Source organism: Haliaeetus leucocephalus, unplaced genomic scaffold, assembly GCF_000737465.1.
Source record: "Haliaeetus leucocephalus isolate CR32 unplaced genomic scaffold, Haliaeetus_leucocephalus-4.0 Scaffold295, whole genome shotgun sequence".
In the NCBI taxonomy this organism is placed as follows: domain Eukaryota; kingdom Metazoa; phylum Chordata; class Aves; order Accipitriformes; family Accipitridae; genus Haliaeetus; species Haliaeetus leucocephalus.
Genome location: NW_010972731.1, coordinates 6,420,364 through 6,443,342, shown reverse-complemented (window position 1 = coordinate 6,443,342; position 22,979 = coordinate 6,420,364). Strand labels below are relative to the sequence as shown.

At 50.8% G+C, this 22,979-nt stretch overlaps 1 protein-coding gene across 1 annotated transcript; it reads left to right on the top strand.

Annotated features, from left to right (window-relative positions):
- The first annotated feature begins 10,590 nt into the window (after nt 1-10,590).
- On the top strand, nt 10,591-19,020 carry KPNA7 (karyopherin alpha 7 (importin alpha 8)). Its single transcript, XM_010570334.1, has 10 exons — nt 10,591-10,656; nt 11,351-11,488; nt 12,044-12,129; nt 13,602-13,870; nt 14,379-14,461; nt 15,640-15,903; nt 16,270-16,503; nt 16,845-17,027; nt 17,711-17,860; nt 18,932-19,020. Exons 1-10 carry the CDS (start codon nt 10,591-10,593, stop codon nt 19,010-19,012), a joined length of 1,554 nt encoding a protein of 517 aa, XP_010568636.1. The 3' UTR covers nt 19,013-19,020.
- The last annotated feature ends 3,959 nt before the right edge of the window (nt 19,021-22,979 follow it).

Genomic DNA, 22,979 nt, shown 5'->3' with positions numbered 1-22,979 from the left:
GGCCAGGCTCTTTCACAGCTGCCCAAAGGGCCTGAGCCAGCACTTACATTTTAAAAGAGACAACACATTCCTTATCTGTAAGTTCAGCGGACTGTAACGCTGGGAGCCCGATTGGGAAAGCTGTGGTCCCTCAGGAGAGATCAGATAATGCTTCATTTCGTGGGGATTTCTCCTTGTCTTTCCCTTCCTTATAGGGTGTTTTATGAATTCGGCTGCTGGAGTATAGGGACAAGAGGCTGAAATAGAAAGACCGACTAATAAAGCCTTCGTTCAAAGTCATGCCTTTGGCTGCGCCCTTCTTGCCAAGGCGGACTGGCGGATTTCATCGGTGAGAGGAGCTGATCTTTGGCAGACAAACCTCAGGCTGAAGCTTTGGCAGGAGCAGCCATGTTGGTGATGGAATTAAAGTTTCATTTTTAAATCATTTCTAGGCCCCATGTTTATGATGAATAAATTCTGTGTGTTTCCTACAAGCAGAGAGGATAAAGGCCATTGTCGTGTTATGGTCTTGTTTCAGTTGCTTAGGGGATGTGAACTGCCCTGAAAGGCAACTGCTTCTGTATCAGCTTTAAGTATTTCTCTGCTATATTTGCCTCAGCTGGAGTGTCTGGGATGTGGTTACTCTGCAAGTATTGCCACTGTGGGTGTTTCGGGTGAATACGCTTGGGATAGAGTTTCCAAGCAGGAAGATTCAGATAAACAGCCGCTTTGAGGTGAAAATTAGAGAGTTCATGTTACACCCACCTCTTGAATTTGTAACTGACTATTCACCCTGAAAATCTGATTCTAAGAACTCAGCATGTCCCATCAGGAGCAGGATAATACCACAGAAACCGTGGCCAGCTCAAGTCTTGAATATTGAGAATTGTGATTAACGTCTCAGGAATGTATCCGCAGCAAGTCATATTTTCTGGGCTGTTTTAGGTCATTATTTCAAACATTGAATCTGTGAATGGAGATCATAAACAGTTCTCAGACAAACATCTTGGAGAAAGACGTGAAATGCAGCAAATAAATAATGGGTTCTGACCTGTTCGCTCATGTGTAACGTGCATAAATGTCTGTTCTGAGCACATAGGAGGAGTGAGCTGCAAAGGGAGCAATCGGATCTCTCTATGAAGTGATACAGGTCAAAATGGCAAACCTTAAATAGCTACAAGCTCACTCAGCCCATGGACAGATCAGCAACGACTAGAACTCAGCCAAATTGCTTCCTGAGTAACTAGGATGCCTCTTGCTGAGTTTAATGAAATGTCATTGCAGTTTCTATAGCACAGACCCCGTCCTGTATCATCCCTGGCCACGCTGTTCTCCAGCACATCACCGCACTCTGTAAATCCCACTGCGACAGCCCACGTTGGGCTGCAGCTGGTTCATCCAGCCACATCCCGTTACAATGATTACATTATCTGGTAAGGAGGTTTTTGAAGGTTCTCTTAGAAAATTAAGGAGACGTGCAGTAACGTGGCCTGATAGCGCTGCACAGCAAGCTCTGTGGCCAACAGATCACGGGGAGGGAGTTGTCTGCTAAGCAGGATGTTTGCCTTCGGTGTGGGCTCAGTTTCTTGCCCTGACACAGATTTCTTCATCGTGTTAAGGTGAAACTGAGAGTCCAGCCTTCTTGCCCGAAGGGATGGGGAGCATAACTAGGTTTTAGATTGGAAAATGGTCTTCAGGTAAGGGGCAAACCAGCCCATGTAATACAGACCATGTGGAAGAAAGGCTCGGGTCAATCCCTCTTAGTGCTGCCAGGGATCCCAGGCTAAACGCAGTAGCCCAGGTGTCCATAGTGACATTCCCAGTTACAAAGAAGGAGGTTGTAAATGGAGGAGGGCAGGGTGAGGAACAGAAAATACAAAATCGCTTTTGTCGGCTCGCTCTAGAGCCTCAGCCTTTGTGCTGTAGTGACGAGCCTTGGAGTAACAAGGAACTCGGTTCAGATGCTGCCTTTTGGGGTTGCGTTTCAGTAGCAGCGGCAGCAGCAAACTGGTGGTTAGGGGAGGAACGGTATCCGGACGAGAAAGCCCTGCTGAAGGATCACTGGGTTATATAAAGATCTGGCCCAGGAGACTGCAAGATGTTTTTGCATTTATTAGTCATTTAAAAAATAATGCTGGTTCTGTAATGAAAGCTGTATCCTCATTCTCAGCTGTCGTCTGTTGCTTGCTTGGGGAGGATCAGTGTATTCCTGTGAGGGCTGGAGGGGTATTGGCTGTACGGAGACAAGACCAGTCTCTAACCAAACAAGGGCACATCGCTGCTCGTGAGGCACAGAGGGTCTGATGGGGACAATGCCAAGCAAGTACTTTCAAACCCCACTAGGTGCCCAGTGAGTCATGGGTCCTGCAGAAGACAGTCTGCAGTAATACGATCAAAAACTCTACGGGGAGGTGTATGCACTTGAAAGCGAAGTTCAAGTCTGTCTTTCTGGTGTCTTAACTTTTCAGTGCTCAGCTTTTCAGTTGTAGCACTCTTTTAATGCAAGGAATTATGGAGGCAAAACAAACAGCCCCAAAATTTCTGAAGGGTTTTTTTAAAGGAAAAAGAGGGGAAAAAAATCCCCTGAAACCTCTGGCATGTGGCGTCAAATTGACCCCACACAGACCGTTGGCAAGGTTGGGAATTTTTAATCCATAGCACAGACTTTGGCCATTTGAGCTCACGGAGAGACATAGAGCTCTGCCGAGTGTCTCTGCCCTAGGTGGACCAGCTGTACAGAGGGCTGAGCCAACTGTTCCACCAGGGTTTAGCTGTGTCTGCCAACAGCAGAGGAGTGTTAAGTCAGAAAACAGGTCTCTGCCCAGATCTGGAAAGGAGTGGAGACTAAGAGCTCAAGCACCTGCCTGTCTGTCCTACTGTAGTTCTCCAAATGTTCCTGACACAGAGGTCAGGAATAGCCAAAACCCTCAGAGCCCACCCTAAACCTGAAGCAGGTCTATCAGTTAGTCCTCGCCTAACCCCAACCGTCAGCCTCAGGGCTCTATGTCTGGTTCTGGCCAAGGACCACCACCAACCAAATCCTTATGCTTAGCCAGAGGCCATTGGGTGCCCCAACCTCGGCCCGGAGAGGGACCGTCTCCCAGCCCCCAGCAGTGGGACTGGGCCAGCCCCAACCCACAAAATGGTCCCAAATCCCAGCCCCGTCCTGGGACTGTCCCTGGGTCTGTCCCTTCCAGCACAGACCTGAGGCTTCTTTCCACCCCATCTCTGACTGGCCCACCATCCACAGCCCTGGACAAGGACACCAGTAAAACCACAGCTCTAGTCCTCACCGTGGGCTATGATTGCCAGGGTCTCAACATAAGCCATCAGCAGCTTCGTTAGCAGGTCTGCAGGGCTTTCACCGTCTGTGTTTGGGAGATCACCTGCTGGAACGCTCCGTTTGCGCTGCGGGCACCTCCTGTTCACTTTACTCTGTAACACTGAGGAGCAGAAAAGACAAGACAGAGCAGGCAGGAGAGGGCTCTGCCATTCCTCCTCCCCTTGTTGCCCTTTTTCCCAGGAAGTTGTGTGCCTCAGCCTCAGAAAAATGGACCACGCCGATTACCTGCCCGCTCGGAGTGACATGCAGAATTTGAGTACATATTTTTACATATCTAATCCCCTAATACAAGCCGCTCCAGTTAAAACAAATCTGCTTGGAGGTTCACACCAGCTGGATGGTGCTGCCCAGGGGCTGTGCTGGTGCGGAGGGACCTGCTCCCACCGGCTTGTCCAGGACAAACCTCCGAGCCGTGGAGTGGCAGGAAGGAGATGGCATGGTGAGATGTAATTACTGCCCCCCCCCCCCAAAAAAGCTCATTACCAAATCAGTGTGTGTACGAGATGTGAAGCAGTCAAAACAGAGACAAATATTGCCCCTGGGCTTAGCAAAAAATTATCTTCAGCTTCTGGGATCAGGTGGTATATGCATGTTGAATCCTCTTTTTAGCATTTCCTAAGCATGGCTTTCAAGGAAAGGGCCCTAAATACACATTTTAAACGAAGGCAGTAATTTCTGTTGAAATGCCATGATAATCAGAGGCATGGGAGCAAGGTGAACAGCCATCTGGCAGCCCTCCCTGCCGAGGAAAACCGCAGGACCAGCACTATGTGCGCAGGAGAACGGGAAAGCTCATCTCCTTGTCTAATTAAGCTGCATGTGGGCTCCCTGACAGCAATGTGGCATCCAGAAGCTCAAGACCCTGTGATTTATGGGGGTTTTCTGGGGTTTTCATGGGGTTTCTCCCCCCTACATGATTTACAAGGTACTCCACTCCTTTGCCTTTCTCCTGCTAGATACCATGGAGCAAGGTCACACACGAGTTATACAAAATTATGTGTTTTTTCATGAAGTCCAAGGTTTCTCCATCACTCTGTTGTGCCTTATCCCCAAATTCACCATAGATTTCTCTGTTTCAGTTCCCTGAGTTACAGATTCAGGGACTAAAGGAATAATTATTACTGGGCTCCATTAGGAAAAAAAAAAAAAAGTAAGATTTTTGGCCATAGGTGATTATAGTTTCTGCAGCTGAATAAATCAGTGTCCCATAACTGACAGAGGATAATGGATTTAATAAATAGCTATGATTAAGTCTGATGTTATTTTTAAATAATTTCAAAAACTGTTACTCTAATCCCTCCGTGGCTGGCAGAAAGGATGCTGCTTAGAAGTTAAAATTAGTTCCTTAACATTCAGCCTGGTGTGGAGTTACAGGCCCTCCAGGGCTGTGCTGGTTTTCTGGGGCATCCGCTTACACCGTCTGCCTAATGGACATTAACAACTGCATTTGGCAAGTGGGAAAGGGCTCCCACAACTCACACCATTAGCTGTGCTCCTTCCCCAGGCTCAGTTAGCTCCGCAGCAGCTCCCACCGACTCCAGCCCAGCTGATGGGATAATCGGTTGGTGTTACGCTTCCCGGCGTCACCCACTTTACAAGCTGTCTTCCCGCACAGCAATTCCCTTCTCCTTAATTCCTAGGGAATTCCCAGCTCTGCCAGGCCTCTTTGTCAATAAATATAGATCTCTCCTGTATAACAGCAATGTGACTTTTTTTTTCTTTTTTTCTTTCAGCACCTACATTCCTGAGTTTCTGGGCTGGAAAAAGGTACTGAAGAACACTTTGCCTTAAAAAGCACCACACAGAGGGACAAGTTTTCTGGTCCGTATAACCTCATAGAAGTGTTAGGCGTGAACAGTCTATTTGCTCAACCCCATAAAAACTCCTGGCAAACTTGAACTAGGATCACGGGAGTGGAGATGTCCCACAGCACAGCGGGCGACCACGGCAGAGTTGGTATTTATCAAACCCGCTTAAATGGGCCAAATTCCCAGGTATTTGGGAAAAAATTAAGCTGTGTTTAAGACAGGCTTCCCTCCTCTTGGTGCCACCCCATCGCAGAGCCCTGGTACGTTCCTGTACCGACCGCAGGGATGAGGAACTGGACTGGGGACCAGTTTGCCCTGACCTGCCCGTAACTGCTGGCAATGCAAGATGCGATGCAGCGCTGCTGCCTGCCCTTGGGGACACCTCTCCTCCTTGTCCACCAGCTCTAACGATCCCATGGCCACAGCAGGAGCTGTTTCAACCAAACTGATGGAAAACCATACTTCTTTCTTCATTTTCGTGGGTTGCTTTCCCTGCAAATGAGCTGTCTGAACTGACGCATCCCCATGGCTGCCCGGCTGCAGAGGAGGAGGGGAAGAAAAGCCAGGGAGGGGAAGAAAAGCAGGACCACTTTTTTGAGGCTGCTACACTAAATTAGGGGAAACAACAAGCTGCACCTTGAGCCTCAGAAAATCCAGCTGCGGAGCTCAGCTTTGCCTCTGGCTCAGCAGTAAGACAAGGATAACAATAAATCCCTTCTCCCACCTTCTGCATGTCCTGATTAGATAGACTGTAACGGACAGGGGCTGTCACTTATTATGTGCTTGTTTAGTGCCTGGCACAATGCGGCTCTGATCTCGGCACAAACCCGTGGCTGCTGCACGAACAATAGGACTGAAATGAATCTAATGGCTGGCGGTGGGGAGGTCACCGGCTGCCTGACGTCTGCCTCCCCGGGGGGAACCGGTACAGGCTGCGGAGTTAGTGCTGCCTCCCCCCAGGATCGTGCGCCGGGAGGATGCATCCCAACCGAAAAAGGGGGAATTTCCAGGCTCCATCCCTGCCACGCTTGGGTAATTGCCCCGCATCCACCAGCAGTTACCTCGGCAGCTGGTTCAGGGACCCAAATGGATTATTTCCTTGGTGTTACTGTAACTAATAAGTAAAATTAATTTGTTGATATTAACTTAATGGACTACATTAGAGCTGATGGAGAAAATACGCTGTCTGAGAGCAGACGTTCGGGGGGTTGGCAGGAATCCCTACCTTTGCTCGCTCTCTGCCAGGTGAAGTTCTCCTTTCACAGAGGGATTGCTCCGACCAGCTGCTGTGGCCATGCAACCTCCCGTGATGGAGCCCGGGCTGTTCCTGCCTCTTCTAACCCCGCTGCGGAGCTGCCACACACCGATATTTTTCCTGACCAGTACCTTACTCCACATGCAGTCAGGGTAAACCTATTAAAGAAACATGAAAAGACAGAGGAGGAAAAATCAGTGCTTTCATCTCAGGGCTTAAAACTGGTATTTTCCAATCTACCACCAGTCCCAGTCTAACTAACCTGCAGTGCCCGTGGTGGGAGCGCAGGGCAAAGGGTGGCAGGGTAGGAGAGAGCAGCCCCAAAGCAAACCTCTAAACTGGAACTGCAGCTTTTCATACCTGTCATGATGTGGATTTTCAGCTTGAGCACACAAGGCTGAGCTCAGGGGACACTGTCATGTAGATTTAGGGTTTTATCTCCTTTCTTCTCCATTAGCTGTGATACCCTCTTATTATGCTGAAAACCGAAACGTTTCTTTTTTTTCCTCCAGCGGTTGTTCCCTTTCCCATTGGGCAAATATTGATCTGCCCGTGTCCTCAGCACGGGTTGAAATCAGCCCGGCTCATTCTCTGCCTGCTCCTGGGGCCGAGCGCTCGGCGATGCCACTTCTCATGCCATCAGTGACTGAAGCGAAGGCTGGGAAGGGGGGCCGCTAATCAATTTGCCCGTGTTTTTCTCTCCCCATCCTCTCCCTCCCCGTGCTGGCAGTGACGGGGCAACTGAACGGGATGGGTCTGATTGCACTTGGCAGGTGGAGATGGAATGGAAAGGGCAGAGAGGGAAAGAGCAGCCCAGGATAACGATAAACTTCTCGCAGCCTTGTTGTGCAGCCGTATCCTGCAGCACCTTGGGCAAGAGAGCTCTCCGGGCAGAGGAGCAAATGCCGAGGGCTGGCCTATGCAGGAGGCTGGCCCCACTTATCTTGGGGCGTGATTTTAAGGCAATTGAATTAAACTGCTTGGCAAGGTTGTGAGGACTCATCTATTTCAGCTTGAACCAGGCCTGTTTTGATTTAGCGTTGGCTGATTAGGAATTAACGGAAACAAACCGCTCAGAAAACAAAATTAGAGGGTGCACACTAACTTTTGCACCAGATTAAGCTGAATTAAAAAGCAATTGAAATGTAATTTTCCTGTCTCAAGCAGCCAAGAAACAAGATAATGCAACCAGTGGCACTTGAAGCTTAAAAATATAACATCTAGGATTAGCACAACTGTCTTTTTAATGCCCACAAACAACAGATTTATCTGAAGGTCTTCTCTCAACACCCCCGACATCAACTTCTGCACAGAGCTTTGTACAACTTGTTTCATTTGCCTTGAAAGGGAGAATTGGTATGACCCCAGGATTTGAATCCATGATTTAAAGCCGCTTGGGTATTACACAGCGTATTTCCATAGGTATTTCCATGCTGGAAATAGCCACACAGTGAACTAGTTGTTCCCTGTAACTCATATAATTTAGCTTGAAATGGCTCCTGTGTGCGTGGCTGGCAGGGTACGAAGGCCCAGGCTGTGTTCCTGGGGTGCGGAGGGTGCAGACCCCGGTGATGGGTGCTGCTCCCCCCTGCCTCCCAGCACCATCTCATTCCCACCTTCCTGCAGCGAGCCCAGGCGCCTGCTCTGAATTACTATGCTCCCCATCTCCCTCGCTGAAAAAGATGTTAAGTAATTTAAAATCAGGTTTTAATTAAATATTTTAATAGCTGCTTTCCCCACCCATTTGGCAAACCCTGCTCCTTCTTTCCCCATCAGCTGGACCGGGCTGGCACCTCTGCACACATGGAAGTGTACGGAGCGAGTTTTACAGGGCTTTGCTAAAAAAGGCGACGGCTCGGAGGGCTTGCAAAACCAGGATGCCTTCAGCACTTCAGAGTCCCCAAAACTGCCCGTGGTGCTGTAGCCAAACCCCGTTGCGAGTGGTTATTTTGAGGGTTATTTTTGTTAGCCCTGTTGGCCACAGCGGTGGCGCAGGCAGGAGGACAAGCTGTGCAAGCAGCCCAAGCATCAGCGCGTAACTGGTGTTAGGGCACCGCAAAAGCAAACAATTTCTTGACTAAAGCTGATGGAGACTGTGATAGGCACATAATGTAGCGTGATAAGAGCTGCCCAGCAGCTCCTGGCCAAAATCTAAAGGACTTATGAAGATAATAGGTTCCTGCTGGGTTTCTCTCTATGCTACCTCCTGCCGCAGCCCTGCCGTGCTCCCGCCTGTGCCAGCCAGCAGCTCAGCGCCTGCTGCGGCTCCAAGTTTTTTAATCCTGTCTTAGCCCACTTGCAAGCTCTTTGCAGCCAATTCCCCTCAGCTACCACCTGGCTCCATGGTCCTGGTCCCCGCTAACCGAAGGCGGCTGCTCTCCTGGCTTGCATCACCGCTCACAAGGACCTTCCAGCTACCTGGACAAAAAAGGGGCATCCCCAGACCGCCCGTCCCCTGCACTCCCCCTGACCCGCACGGCGATGGGGAGGCAGCACCCGGATTGTCCCCTACGTCACAAGATATTGCGTGGGTGCAGGCTGGCATCTCCCATGAAGGGTCTGGCCACAGACAAGGCCAAAATGGGCAAAGCATAAAAGTGTGGAGGAGGTGGGTGGGAGAGGTGAGCGGGGCAGCTCGGGAGGGAAGGCATCACCATCCATCCTCCTCCAGGTGCATCCAGGTGGCCATGGTAAAGGAGCAGCTGGAGATAACGAGGAGGCTGTACTGGGAAGAGCCAATCCTGGGGGAGAACTGGGGGGTATGTGGCTCCATGGGGGCAATAAAAGAGGCAGTCTGAGGGTGATGGGGTATGAGGGAGAGCTGGGGTAAGTAGCTTTTTTCATCTTTGGGGTGTTGGGTGTCTGATTGTTTTCTTCCATCCTATAATGAGTATGGGGCTGCTGGTTGGACTCTGCTGGGTCTTTGGGGCTGTGCTGGGTCTCCTGCTTGGCTGGTGTCAGGGTGGGGGAAGTTCCCCCAAAAGAAGAGGCCTTTTGGGGGGTTACTGTTCTCCTCTGTTGGAGGGGAAAACAGAGGAAGGGAAGCTGAAGCAGTTCTTGAAGTTTGACTATTGGGTTTAAGGCTGTGGGATGTAATTGGCTCAAGCCAAGATGTGGCTCATCCTGGTCCCTCCAGGAGCTGGGGGATGTCTGTGGCTTGGTGGCTGGCTGCTGTGTTGGGGTAAAGAGCTGATGCTGCTGGTATCTAGCCTTTGTTCCTGGGGCAGGAAATAGGGAGACAGGATTAAAAAAAACCAAACCCAAATCCTTAAACTTGGGAAGATGAAGTAAGGGGAGTTCTTGGAGGCTGCTCTGAGCCCCAGGTGTTGGCTGTAAGCCTGGAGGGAAGGTGAAGATGTACCACCTGTGTGTGTTTATGCACAGCCTGGCTTTGGGGGGCCCTTGGTGGTGTCTGGCTGCTCTGAAAACACCACTGCTTCTGCTGGGTGGAACCCTTGCTTTTTCTGACAAAAACTGTCTGGAGGCCTGCTCTTGGTCTTATTTGTGGGTATGTCTGGTTCTCTCACTCAAAGAATTTTGGAAGTGGTTTTACCTGTCCCTATTTAATGTTTTTCACCTGGCAGTCCTTACTAGTAGCTGGGTTTCTAGGAAAACTCTTTGCTTAGTTGAACTTGGTCACTTTGTGCCACTGTATGTGACCTTGTGTCTTTCCTAGTGGGGGGACCCTGGTGTAGGAAGCTGAGCTGAGTGGTGGGGTGAGAGGGTAGGCTTGGATGTGGCTACTTGTCCTTAAATCAGATCTTAAGCTGAGCCTTTTGGAGGCAAAAGGCCTTGCCAGGCTTGGGCTGTGTCCAAGTAAAACTGAAAGCCCTGGGACCAGACCAGGAGGAAGGTGGTGTTACAATGAGAAGTGGTGTGTCCAGCTCCCTCCTGGGATTACAGCAGCAGCTGTAAATTTTGTAGCCTGGTATTAAGTGGTAGTTTGTGCTTGCATTTAGTTCAGTGGCTCAGCTGCAGTGTGTGAGGACCCTGCTGAGCTCTGCTTAGGGCAGGGGACCCCCAGCATCTCCTGTGCTGGAGAGGTGGGGGAGAAAATGTGTGGCACAGGCTATTGGTGGGAGTGGAGGACCCCTCTGTGGATGGGGGTGGATGTTGTTGGTGTGGTTGTGACCTGACCCTGCTCTGTTCTGAACCCCAAAAGCACGTAAAGGCTTTCAGCTGGCACTTCTCTCAAACCTGCCAAGATGCCAGTTATGAATGAGCAGAGTGAGCGGATGAGGAAGTTCAAGAACAAGGGCAAGGACGCAGCTGTAAGTACCCACCTCCACCACCTGCCTGTGCCATCCTCTTTGGACGATGGCAGAGCCCACTGTGGCTTTGCCTGTTGGCAGGAGCTGAAGTGAAGGCTTTTGAAGGGCAATTGTTCCCAAATCTACCTGTATGGGGTAGCAAATGGGGGTGGGAGGGTGGCTCTGCCAGCAGGGATGGTCACTTAGCTTTTGAGATGGGGTGAGGAGTGTGGTGGCACAGGCAAGGGGGATGTGAGTTTTGGGTGGGTGACTCTGAGCTGCACCAGTGAATGTGCTGGGGAAGGGAGATGGTTCAGCCCCAGCCTGCTGAGCTCTCAGCAGCAGTTATCCCAGTGGAGAGGGGGCTGGTATGAGATGTCAGACCATGGGATCTGTCAGCTTGCTTTAAACCAGTGGAGGAGATGAGGGTTTGCCTTTCAGGTTCAGAAAATCTGTTTTTAAAAACACCCACTGGTTGCTGGTTCATCCAGCAGCCCATGTTCTTGGGAGGCATGAAGTGAGAGGCTTTACTGTCTCATCTCCTACATAACCCTCCAGGCCATAGCAAGGAGCTGCCTGAGAGCAGTTGCTGGCTCTGCACTCCTCATGTAGGGAACTTGGGGCAGAGGGTTACAGAGCTGAGTAGAGATGAGCTCCTTGGGGGAATGGGGTGATGCAGACACTGGTGGGATGGTGTCCTTCTCCTCCCCTCCAGACCCTGCGGAGGCAGAGAGTGGAGGTGAACATTGAGCTGCGAAAGGCCAAGAAGGATGAGCAGATCCTCAAGCGCAGGAGTATTTCATTCAGTTTGATGGATGAGAGTATCTCTCCAGTAGAAGACAAAAGAAATGAGGTGAGTGCTGGGTGCTCTGCACCTGGGCAGGATCAGTGCTGCAGCTTGTGCAGTAGGTATCATCTACTTGGACCACTATCAAGTCTGGCTCAGGTGACCTGGGTTAAATAGCCAGTGCTGTTCCTGATCACCATGCCCAGTGCTGGGGAGTGTTTTAGACTGCCTAGACTGTTTCAGTGTTGCTTTGCATGGAGATGATGTCCCATGTGGCTTCCCTCGATGGCAGGTAGAACTGGCTGGTGCTGCAGCTAGCTGGGAGCTGGCAAAGCTCCTCGTCTGGCTCCCTGTGCAGTGAGGGGTAATTACTGAGTTTGGAGGCCCATTATGGTGTGTCAGTGACTCTTTCTGTGCTTGATTATAAGGATTAGTTGCCTCGAAGGCTTTTGTGGATTCTCTTCCTCTGCCTCATCTCGAAACTGCGTTGCATAAAGAATAGACATTGCTTAGATATGAAGTGGTGACTGACTCGGGTCTAGACAGCTGATTGACTGCAGAGATTAAACTGGAGGGAGTCCTGGCTTGCCATCTGACTCTGAATCATTCCCTGTGACACAGATTATTCAGCTGTCCTTGGAGGAAATCGCTGAAGCTGTGAATGGGAGCAATGCTGAGCTGCAGCTGCAGGCTACGCAGGACACCAGGTATGCTGCCTGGCTGCTCTGTGCTGGGAGGGAGGTGGCTGATGGAGCTGTGGTGGGTCCTGTTGGCAGAAGGCATTTCTTCCTGTTAGAAGAGCTCTCTGAAGAGGTGATGAAGGGGGAAGGAGCCTGCTAACCTGAACTGCCCTGAGGAATCTCAGCTGGTGCCTGTTTTGTGCCCTGGATGCCTTGCTTGGCTCTGTCATGGTCCTGGGCGGTGCCTGTGGCAGGGACCTGTGTGGTTGTTGGACCTAACCAAGGGTTTGGCTGTGGCCCCTGCAGCTGCCCCCCCCCTCACTGTCCCTGTGCTGGGGCAGGGATTGTGTTAGTTCCTACTAAATCAAGAAATCAAGTGCCAAAGGCTTGGGCAGGACAAGGGCTGGGGAGCCTGGCTCTGTAAGGGGCAAAGGGGGGAAAGGGTGTCCCCCCCGGGGGGGGGGGGGGGGGTAGGAGGGATCACAGGGTGCCATCATCACCCGGCTGGCAGCAGGGATGTCTCCTGAGGGTCCAGGAGAGGCTGCATTGCTGCTGGTGCTTCCTTGGCTGGCTTGACCTGCCACATCAGTGCTCTGCCCCCATGCTGGGGGACCAGCACTGTTCCCAACAGCTGTGAGGATGTCTGCTCCTGGTGAGCAGATCACAAGCTTTCCTCCCAAGGTGTTAACTGGGGGCTGGCCAGAGCAGACCCTTCCTAAAGGGGCATGTCATGACTAACTCCCTCATCTGCTGTGCAGCACAGAGCTGGCTTTCTGCCTGCCCAAACCAAGCCTGCCTGCACCCAGGGTGCCCTGACAGCCCACCGAGCCGTGGTGGGGTACTGGTGGCAGCACTAATGCAGCTCTGAGCTGTGGGTTCACACCTCCCTGCCACCTTCTGCCAGCACTTGTGAACCAGGCTGGAAAGCAGATCTGGGTGAAAGCATTTCTTTTTCTGGCTTTCTTTGACTTGATCAATGCCCTGATCCCATCTCCCTGGCAGCTCCACATGATTCTGTGCTGGTGTGAGGCAGAACGGCAGCAGGGAGCTGCTGATTCTGGTTTTCAGCTGGAAAAGCAGTCTGTGGAAAATCATTTAAAATGTGAGCTCTGGTCTGTGTGGGGCTGGCTGGTGCTCCTGGGCTGGGGAGTGGTAGAGGCAGGCTTGCAGGCTGTAAGAGAACAAATTGCAGGTATTGATTTTTTTTTTCACTGTCTCAAACCCCTGCAAGGTGGGGAGCACAGAATAATGCTGTCATGGTCCCAAAAGGATGTGTGAAGTATTGCACTCTAACACACACTGCTGTTGCTTCAGCATCTTGGATGTGTCTCCTGCAGAAGCCTCTATGGCAACTCCTCTGCCAGAGGGTTTGGTGACATGGGATGCTGAACAAGCATCTCTTAACAGGGGCTGCTTCCCTCGCAGGCCACACACAGCCTTGAACGTGGCCACAGGATTATGGTCTGTCATGGCAGGCTGTGCGCTGTTCTCTCTTGCAGAAGAATGCTGTCCAGGCAGAAGGACCCTCCTATCAATCAGATCATCGAGCTGGGGATCATCCCCAGGCTGGTTGAATTCCTGACCCATGCTGACAATGCTCCTTTGCAGTTCGAAGCAGCCTGGGCACTGACTAACATTGCCTCTGGCACCTCTGACCACACCAGGGCGGTGGTGGAAGGAGGTGCCATCCCAGCCTTCATCTCCCTCCTGTCCTCCCCACACATGCACATCAGCGAGCAGGCTGTGTGGGCACTGGGCAACATTGCAGGTAAGCAGAGGTCTCCAGGACTGGGCTTAGGGATGTGCGGAGGGGTCACTGCCCAAGCCAGTGCTGGGGAGCTAAAAATATTGGTGCTCCTCAAGATAGCCATGTCTCCCTGCAGCTTTGTCTCCAAGATGCTGCCCCTATTGAAACCCTTAGCCCTTCAGTCCCTTCGTGTGGCCTGGCAGCCTTTGAGACCCTGTGTTGGTTCTGCAAGAGGATTTTGGCCAAAGCCAAGTGCAAGACTCCATCCTGCTGGGATGGTCTAACCCACTAGTATTGTCAGTAGGGAGAACAGAATGGGTCATGTCTGGTTAGCCTGCCACAAGTCAGCCATGATGGCACTCCAGTCTACCTGGAAAACCCTCCCCACCTGAAAATACTTAATGGTGTGTCTGGTGAGTGAGCCCAGACACCCAGCCCTGGCCTGTGCCTGCAGGTCTGATTGCTATTTGATATTGACTGTCTTGTGACTTGGGCAGATGCAATAAACAACCCTTTTTCATCTCTACAGGTGATGGTCCTCTGTACAGGGATGCTCTTATCAATTGCAATGCGATTCCTCCCTTGCTGGCTCTGGTATCACCTGTGACTCCAGTAAATAACCTTCATTTTCTTGACTTAACAGCTCTTAATCACTTGGGTAATGGGTGAATGGTGGTCTATCATCTGCCTTATAAACCACAAGCTATTTGTATAATTGAATGAGACCTTGTCCTAACTGCTTTTAATGACCCTGCTTCTCAGCTATATACAAAGCTGGGGATGCCAAGCAGACAGTCTTCAAGTCAATGTGATGTCTTCTAGTCTTAGCTTTCCTATCCAGCTTTGACCATCTCAAGCTGGGAATAAGATGAAACTGGTGCAAGGTAGACTTGCATATGCATGTGGAAGGGCTGAACTTGCCCTTCAAGCTTCTTCCTGCTGCTTTTTGGGTAGCTCTAAACTGTTGGGTTTGTGGCTTATCTCTGCCCTTCTGCAATGGTGCCTGCCCCACTGCTTTCTTGGTCTCTGGGGGAGAAGGATATTTGCAGAGAAGCCTAAGGTGAACTGAGAAGCTCTCAGGCTGTAACAGCAGTACCAATGCCTCCAGATTTCCCATCCCTGGGTGTGGTGGAAGCTGTAGCCTTTAGGCATAACTAGGGCCTTTCAGGCTAGCATTAAGAAAACACCCTCTAGGCCTTCTGTGAGTTTATATTGCAAGATGTTTTTAAAAATAATCAACTTTTCTTGCTGCTCTGTTGTTAGCCCAGCTCACCCTTGCCTCCTCTTAGGGAGCCATGTGGAAGAAACATGACAAAGCACCAGTTCATATATACACACACCTTGGTAGCTGCAATGCTTTCAATGTAGCTCCACTGCTCTCCTGGGAGCATCCTTATTGGGATGAACTGTCTGAATGATGCAACTTAATCAAATCCTTGAGGGGCCCTACTCTAGAACAATGAGCTGCTAATATTTAATAATGCTACTATTAAAAAACAAATTCCTGATTGTGTCTGAAGAATGCTCTGTAACTTGTCCCAGGGGCCCAGCAAGTAAGCTGTTTGGCACCTTTGTTAGTCATAGTAGCTTGTCACACCACTAGAGCTGAAGTTATTGGAACTTAGTATTGGGGAGGGAGGGGGTGAATCTACTGGTTTTTAGTCAGCTGTTTTGTGTCCCTTCTTCAGCTTCTGGCTACTGGATAACATCTCTGAGCTGTAGGGACCAGGGTGCTACCTCTTCCTCACTTGTTACTGCAGTGAGAGTCTTACACCTCCCTTGTGTTTCAGGTTGGATTCCTGAGGAACATCACATGGACACTGTCAAACCTCTGTAGGAACAAGAACCCCTACCCTTGCCTGGATGCGGTGAAGAAGATGCTGCCAGTCCTCACCTGCCTCCTGGAACATGAGGACAAGGAAATAATTTCTGACTCCTGCTGGGCCATTTCCTATCTGACAGATGGCTCCAACGATCGCATCCAAATTGTGGTGGATACAGGGATTCTCCCAAGGCTAGTGGAACTCATGGCCAGCCCAGAATTGATTGTTATGGTAAGAAACAATCAGCAATCTCCAGCCTCTCCTCCCTTCATGGAGGAACATCTGAAGGGAGGGAAGGCATGTGTCCTTACTATAAGTGGCTAGTGTGGTCTGCTGTCTCCTCAGATGGCAGTACTACTTGGTTGTTGGTCAAGCCACAGCTCTGTTCCAGCTTGCTGTGGCTGGCAGACTGGATGGAGACTGTAAAGCAGCTTAGAGCAAAATAGGAGGACAATAGATCTGTAAATACAACAGTAATCACCCACAATGCTTTCCTTATTTGAAGGATCAAGCACTTAGTGAGGGATCTCACTGGACTTTCTGGCATGTATCCCTTGAGGTATGGATTCTCCTCATCTCCTTTTAATCTCTGTCTAGACTCCAGCTCTCCGTGCCATTGGGAATGTAGTCACAGGGACTGATGAGCAGACCCAGGCAGCTATTGATGCTGGTGTCTTGGCTGTCCTGCCCAGTCTCCTGCGACATGCAAAGCCAACCATACAGAAGGAAGCCGCATGGATGCTCAGTAACATTGCAGCAGGTCCGTGCCGGCAGATCCAGCAAATCATCACCTGTGGGTTGTTGCCACCTCTGGTGGAGCTGCTCGATAAGGTAAGGGATGGGTGCGGAGCTGCACATCCAGCTGCTGCAGAAGCAATGCTGAGGTTTGTGAGGTCCACGATGCCTTGTTTGTGAAGCACTTGGCATGTGCCCACCTGAGCAATCTGCTTCAAGGCTGTTGAGAGCCTGGGCACTCAGACTTGTGAGTACGCCTGTGTGAAAGCATGGCTTGGAGCTGCTCTTTTAGCTCTGCCAGGTGTCTGTCCATCACTCAGTGCTGGGGAAGGTGGGTCAGCCCAAACTGAATAAAAGGGAAATAGTTATCCTCACCTCACACTGATCTCAGGGGGATGTTAAAGCTTGGGAGTGCCTTCACTGTGCTGCTTTTCCAGGGGGACTTCAAAGCTCAGAAGGAGGCTGTGTGGGCAGTGGCCAACTTCACGACAGGAGGTACTGTGGAGCAGGTGGTGGAGCTTGTCCAGTCTGGGGTCCTCAAACCTCTGCTCAACCTGCTCTTGGCTAAAGACAGCAAAACTCTCCTGGTCATCCTGGATACCATTTCAAATCTCTTCCTAGTAAGATTCCCATGTCTTGGCATTCCTTCTCCAAAAGAGCAGCAAGGTGTGAGCTGAATGCTTATGTTGTGTGGTTAAACAGCAGCTGCTGATCTTGCAGGAGTAAGAGGTAGACTTCATGTTGTCTAACTTGTTCTTGAACACTCTTGGGTTGTCCAAAGGGCCTGACAAGATTAAGTTCCCAAAGTGTTTGTCTTCCCCTTCTGTGACTTAACCTCTCTTCCTTTCCAGAAGGAGACTAATGTTTAAGTCCTGAGCTGGACAGAGGTGAAGGTGTTGCAGAAATGCAGCTGCAGAGAAATCAAGTGGTCCTGGGGGCATTTCAGCTTGGCTCCCTGCCACCTGATGTATATGTGCCTCTCACTTGAAAGCCTGTTTCTTGTAGCACCTTTGAACCAGTGAAATGGCTTTTGCAAATGAAATTCTGGGTGGCAGGTCACACCTGCTCCTTCTCAGTGTGTGGATGTGGCTGAGTAGGGTTTGGCTAGCTCATTTGGTTGGCAGTCAAGCCACTGTGCAGTAATCCCAGCAGGGACTGATGTTTCACATAATAGTCATATCCCTGGGATCAGGTAGGGACTGTGGTCCTTTGACTTGTAGATCAGGGTCTTACAGTAAAGACCTTCTCAGACCTGTTACTGATGTAAGGTTGTATTTTCCTGCTTGGTTATCTGATGGTACAGGCAGCTGAGAAGCTGGGAGAGACAGAAAAGCTGTGTCTGCTGGTGGAAGAGTTTGATGGTCTGGAGAAAATTGAAGCCTTGCAGACTCATGAAAACAACATGGTCTACCAAGCTGCACTGAATATCATAGAGAAATACTTTTCTGGTGAGGTATGTGAGCTCTTGCTGTTTCTCCTCTGAAAACATGAAGCTATTACATACTGGAATGAAGCACAAACTTTAAGGGTGCTGAAATAGGCTATTGGGAGAGACCTCTACATGACTAAAGTAGTCCTTGCAGCTTGTTCCAGTTGCTTTTAAAGGTCTGTAAAAGCTCTGAGTTGTCAGCTGATGAGTTGCACAACAGATATGGATGCCTTGATAGCATCTTGCTGCTGGAATTTAAACTGGCATCAGCTGGAGTTACTGCAGTTGCTGATATGAATACCAAATGTGGAGAAGTTTCCTCCTTTGGAGCTGAGCTAGCTTGTCACTATGAATGGAAGCCTCCTACTCAGCTGATAACTGTGCTCAGGTTGCATTTGGATTACTTGACCCTTCTCATGCTAATGAACTTATGGAAAAAGAGGATAGGACACCAGCTAGCAGTTGCAAGAGTCCTATGTCTGTCACAGATTCCATGCTTGGTCCTAGCCTTAGTTTCACAGATGGGGAAACATCAGGGAAGAGGCTTAGCAGTTTGGCAGATCTCGGAGCTGCAGCTCAATCTAGATGTGAACTGCAGCAGCAGGGAGCAAATGTCTGTAGTCCTTTGCCTGGAACAGGGTCTGCAGGATGTCCCTGCAAAAGGGTGTGAAGGATGCTCTCCTACACACCGGCACCTGCCTGAGGGGCTGGATGCCGGGGGGAACATCTCTCCAAAGCAGTCCTGGCTTGTTGCTTTTCCAAGCAGGCTATTTAATTTGAGTGAGTTCTGCCACTCCAGATGCTCTTTTCTTCTACCTCTGTCTGAGCCTGTAGTCTTGGCTGCTTTTTGTGTGTGAGACGCAGGGATGCTGCAGCTTCAGTGTGCTGTAAAGAACAGGAGGATCTGATCTGGTCTCCAAGGGTCCTGTTAGAGTCAAGTTGATCTTAACAGCTTGTTACAGCAGCAGAGTTTTTTTTAAAACAAGAGTAAAATGGTAAGCTGCTGTAAAAAAGCTTCAGGCAAATGCTGGTGCAAAAAGCTTAGGTTTATTAAGATGCAGAACATTTAACTGATGGCTATCAACCTCCCCCTAGGAAAATCCAGATCTGCAGCCTGGGACTGGCCAAGATGGACTATATGATTTCTCAGTGAAGAAGCAATACTTCAAATTCTGAAGATGAAGCACTACACAGCTCTGGTGGGTGGAGGTGTCTTGGTAGAGCTCAGACATCTAAACCAAGAGGAGCAAACATGCTGAGTCTTTTTACTTTTGAAACTTGTCAATAAATTGCACTTCTGGCTTTGTAATTCTTGCCTTTTTTTCCCTTATAAGCTGCTGTTGCAAATACTATAGACTTTTTTCCATAGTGTCTTAAGGCACTGCAGAAGTGTTTTGGAGCTCCTGGCCATGTTTTCTGGGTGGAAAGCACAGCCAGAAACTCCCTAACTGCATTAAGCTGCTGGAGAGCAGGGTGTTACCACCAAATTCAGCTGGTCTTGGTGCTTGTGCTGAAACTTCTAGGCTTGACTTGGAGTGGCTGAAGCAGCTCTGAAAAGCTATTCAAAAGGTGTTTCCACCCTTCTGCAGGTGAAACCACTTCTGTGAGAGGACATCCTTCTAGCAGAGAAGGATAATTGGCCAGGGGAAGGTGGGTCACTGTCACCCCTATGTGTGCTACTCTGCTCCCTGTGGAATTATTGGGGTCTGGACACAGGAGCTGCTGAACAAATGCTGGTTCTTTAGCAGGAAGGCTGTGTCAGAGGCAGTTATTGCAGTAGGAGAAACTTGCTTCCCAGATGCTATCCACTAGCCTGGAGCCCATTGATCTAGAGCTGCCCTTCAATATTAAGGACCTGTATTTCAGGTTTCCATGGCATGTCAGTCACTGCCCCTTGCTGAGAGGAGTCCTTCCTCTCCAAGCCCTCCAACTTTGGCCTCTATCTGCAGGCTGAACTGAAGGCAAGGATGGAGTTGATGTGGCTCTTGACTTCAGCTTGCAGCAAGCTCCGGTGCCCTGCATCCATCCCTGCAGCTATATGTACCGCTCTGTTAGCAGATGCATTGCACAAATGCTATGTGTTGCAGGTTCGTAACAAGCTGCTGGATGCTGCTCCATCTTTGTAGTGCTGATGGATTGTGGAAGGTTCTGCTTAGTACCTTTCAGTCCCCAGAGCTTGGAGCTATCTCAAGGGCTTTGCTCAACACAAGATGGGGGTGGCAGCTTCCTTCTCCTTGCTCTGGGGGGGTTTGACTCTTCAAAATGACCCTGGGTGGGTTCAGGGCTTTGCTTCCTCAGGTGCAGTAGGAGGTGATGTGACAGGTAACTTAATCTGAAGGGAAAAACCTTCTCTCCAGGAAGCAGAACTTCTTCCTCCACCCTGGATCTTTTCATCAGAGGATTTATGCATTTCTCCTCCAGGCCACCCAGGAAAAAGGGAGTTGTTAGTTAAAGCCTGGTTGTGTTCTGTGCCCTGTAAGGAGGGGTGTAGCCCTGATGGTGTGTGCCAGAGCTGGGTATCACTTATTTAATACTAAAATGCTGGAACTGATGAATTGCAAAGTGCTGCTTGGGTTTTATTTCTTGGATCCAAAACTATGTACTTAAAACTGCAATAAAGCAATGCCTGAACATGCAACTGAAACAAGTACCTGTGAAAATCTTTTACTTGTGCCCATGGGTTAACACAAAGGGCTCAGGCTCAGCTGTGCGTGCTTTCTTGTAGCATGCTGCTGCTGACAAGGCTGATACGGCATCTGGAAATGGTCAGATTTCACCAGGTAAAATGAATCTGAGGCAGGTGCTTCCTCAGTGTAAATGGAGATGCAGACCGGAGCTGGGGTCCGTGTGGCTGCCCTGACTTTAGATTGTGGTCCAGCACAGGGCATCCCACGTGGCTTTTCCCACAGTCAAGCAGGGCTGTCCCTTACGGGCGCTTGGGTACCAGGGTTGCTGTTTGCTGATGCTCTGCTGACTAAAAGCAAGCTAAAAAGAAAAAGGGCAGAGCTATTTGACTTTTTTTCCTGCTCTCCTGCATGTGCTAGACGTAAACCTGTGGTAGATGGTGTTACGCAGAGCGCTGGGACCAAAGCCGCTCGCTTCCACTGTCACATCCTTAAGGTGCAATAAAATAGTGTCCCTGTAGCCCTGAATGCAACAGAGGGAAAAACGTGCCCCTTTTCTTAAGAGTATAGGTATGTGCTTACTGTCCTGTGCCGTAGGGCAAGCAAAGCGGAGGAGGTGTTTGGGGCGGCACCGCCGCTGTCGTCCCACGGCGGCCAGAGAACCGGGACCGATGCCTGCTGGAACGGCGAGGCCGCTGGGCTGTACCTGCCTGTTGCTGCATCGTGGGCGTGTGAGAGACCTACAGGCGTCTGCTTGCCTGGTTAATTGGAGCTGCTCTCCTCTGATCACTGCTGGCCCTGGCTCTCCTGCCTGGGGCGCAGGCAGCAGCCGCCGAGGCAATTTTGGCTTCGGTGCTTTGCTCCGGGGGATTGGAGCCACCCACTTCTCCTGGTGGGATGGGATGGGGCATCTGTGGGGACCAGCGAGGGGGAGATGCTGCCGTGCTGCTTCCCCAATACTTCCCCAGGGCAGCTCAACCTCCCTCTAGAGATGCACAAAAAAGGTAGTTTTTCTAATTAAACATCCTGCATCCTAACCCCAGAGGAGCACGGTGATGGCTGCTCGGTCCCCACGTTGCTGGAGAGCTGGAAAAGGTGCTGCCAATGCCCGTGGTGGCCTGTTTGCCCCGAATTAGGGCCCAATTAATTTATGCACATGAAGCAGGGTCTCTTCTAAAGCACTTTTATGCCTAATTGTTCGTTTCCTACCACCACGGGTGCACCCCACAGCCTCCCCAGCACCGTGCAGACTTGTTACCCGGGTCTGGCTTTGCAGAAGCGGGTGGAAGGGGATTTCTGAGGCTGCAAACCCAGAGCCTGTGGGAGCCGGTTTGGGGAGCTACGTGAGCCAAAACTGATGGTTGGTGAGAAGGAAGAGGAGGTGGGAGAGATAGATGGCTTTGGGCAAGTTTGGCTGGACAGGAGGCAGGGGTCTGCCTGGGATGGGCAGCATCCCGGTGTGGGGACCAAGCCAGGTTAGTACTGCAGGGCAGGGGAAGGCTGGGGAGGGGGATTTTAAGGAAGAATTTGGATGGTGAAAAGCACCACCTGAGCTTCCAGGTCTGCTGCTGCACCTGATGCTTGGCCATAAATCCTTGAGGCTTTCCCCTCTTTCCCATTGCTATTTTGCTTTCTCCCTGGAATTTATGGGGAAAGGCTTTTTCCTCTTCTTGCCCCTGGGAAGGGGTGGGGAGAGCAAAGAAATAAAAGCCAGGTATTTACTGCTTGTGCCAGGCCTCGGGTACCCTCGGCACGTGCCAGAGCAGACAGCCCAGCCCAGCCTCAGCTGCTCGGCGTGAAGCAAGGCTGGCCCCAAGGTTTGCCTCCGTACAGGGAGCCGGGAGGATGTTTGTGCCTCTGGAGGGGTTCTGGATTTAGGGATTTTTCCATTGAATATGATTTCATTTCTGGTGGGAGCGGGAGGGGTGGTTTATGGGATGATTTGGAGGGGTTTTTTGGCAGTTCATAAATCAATAGCTGGTGTTGGGTCATGAGAAGGATGAAGGGATGGGGCACGGCGGAGCTGGCGGGCAGCAGCACCTGAAGTTGTGGCTGTTATCCTGCAAGGTGGGGGACATGGGGACCATCCAGAGCGGGTCCTGGGGGCTGCGCCGGTGCTCCCAGATGCCCAGGGCTGTGGGTGTTTCTCCCAGACCCCACGTGTTTGACGCACACACATTCACACCCGTTCCCCTGCCACCTTCCATGCCACAGCCAGGTCACCCCTGTGCGATCTTCCGCGGCACCCCTCTTCACGCTCCATGCCACCCCACGTGCCATGTCACCCCACGCACTCCTATACACCCCCATGTACCTCCACCCCCCTCTATTCACCCTCCATACCACTCCAACACCACCCTGCACGTTGCCCCCCCATGCACCCCTAAATACCCTCCGTGCCACAGCTATGTCACCCCATCCCACCTTCCATGCCAGCCCTGTACCCCCCATTCCACCCCCGTGCACCCCTCGGAACGCTGATACACCCTCCATTCCACCCCCAGGCCCCCTTATTCACC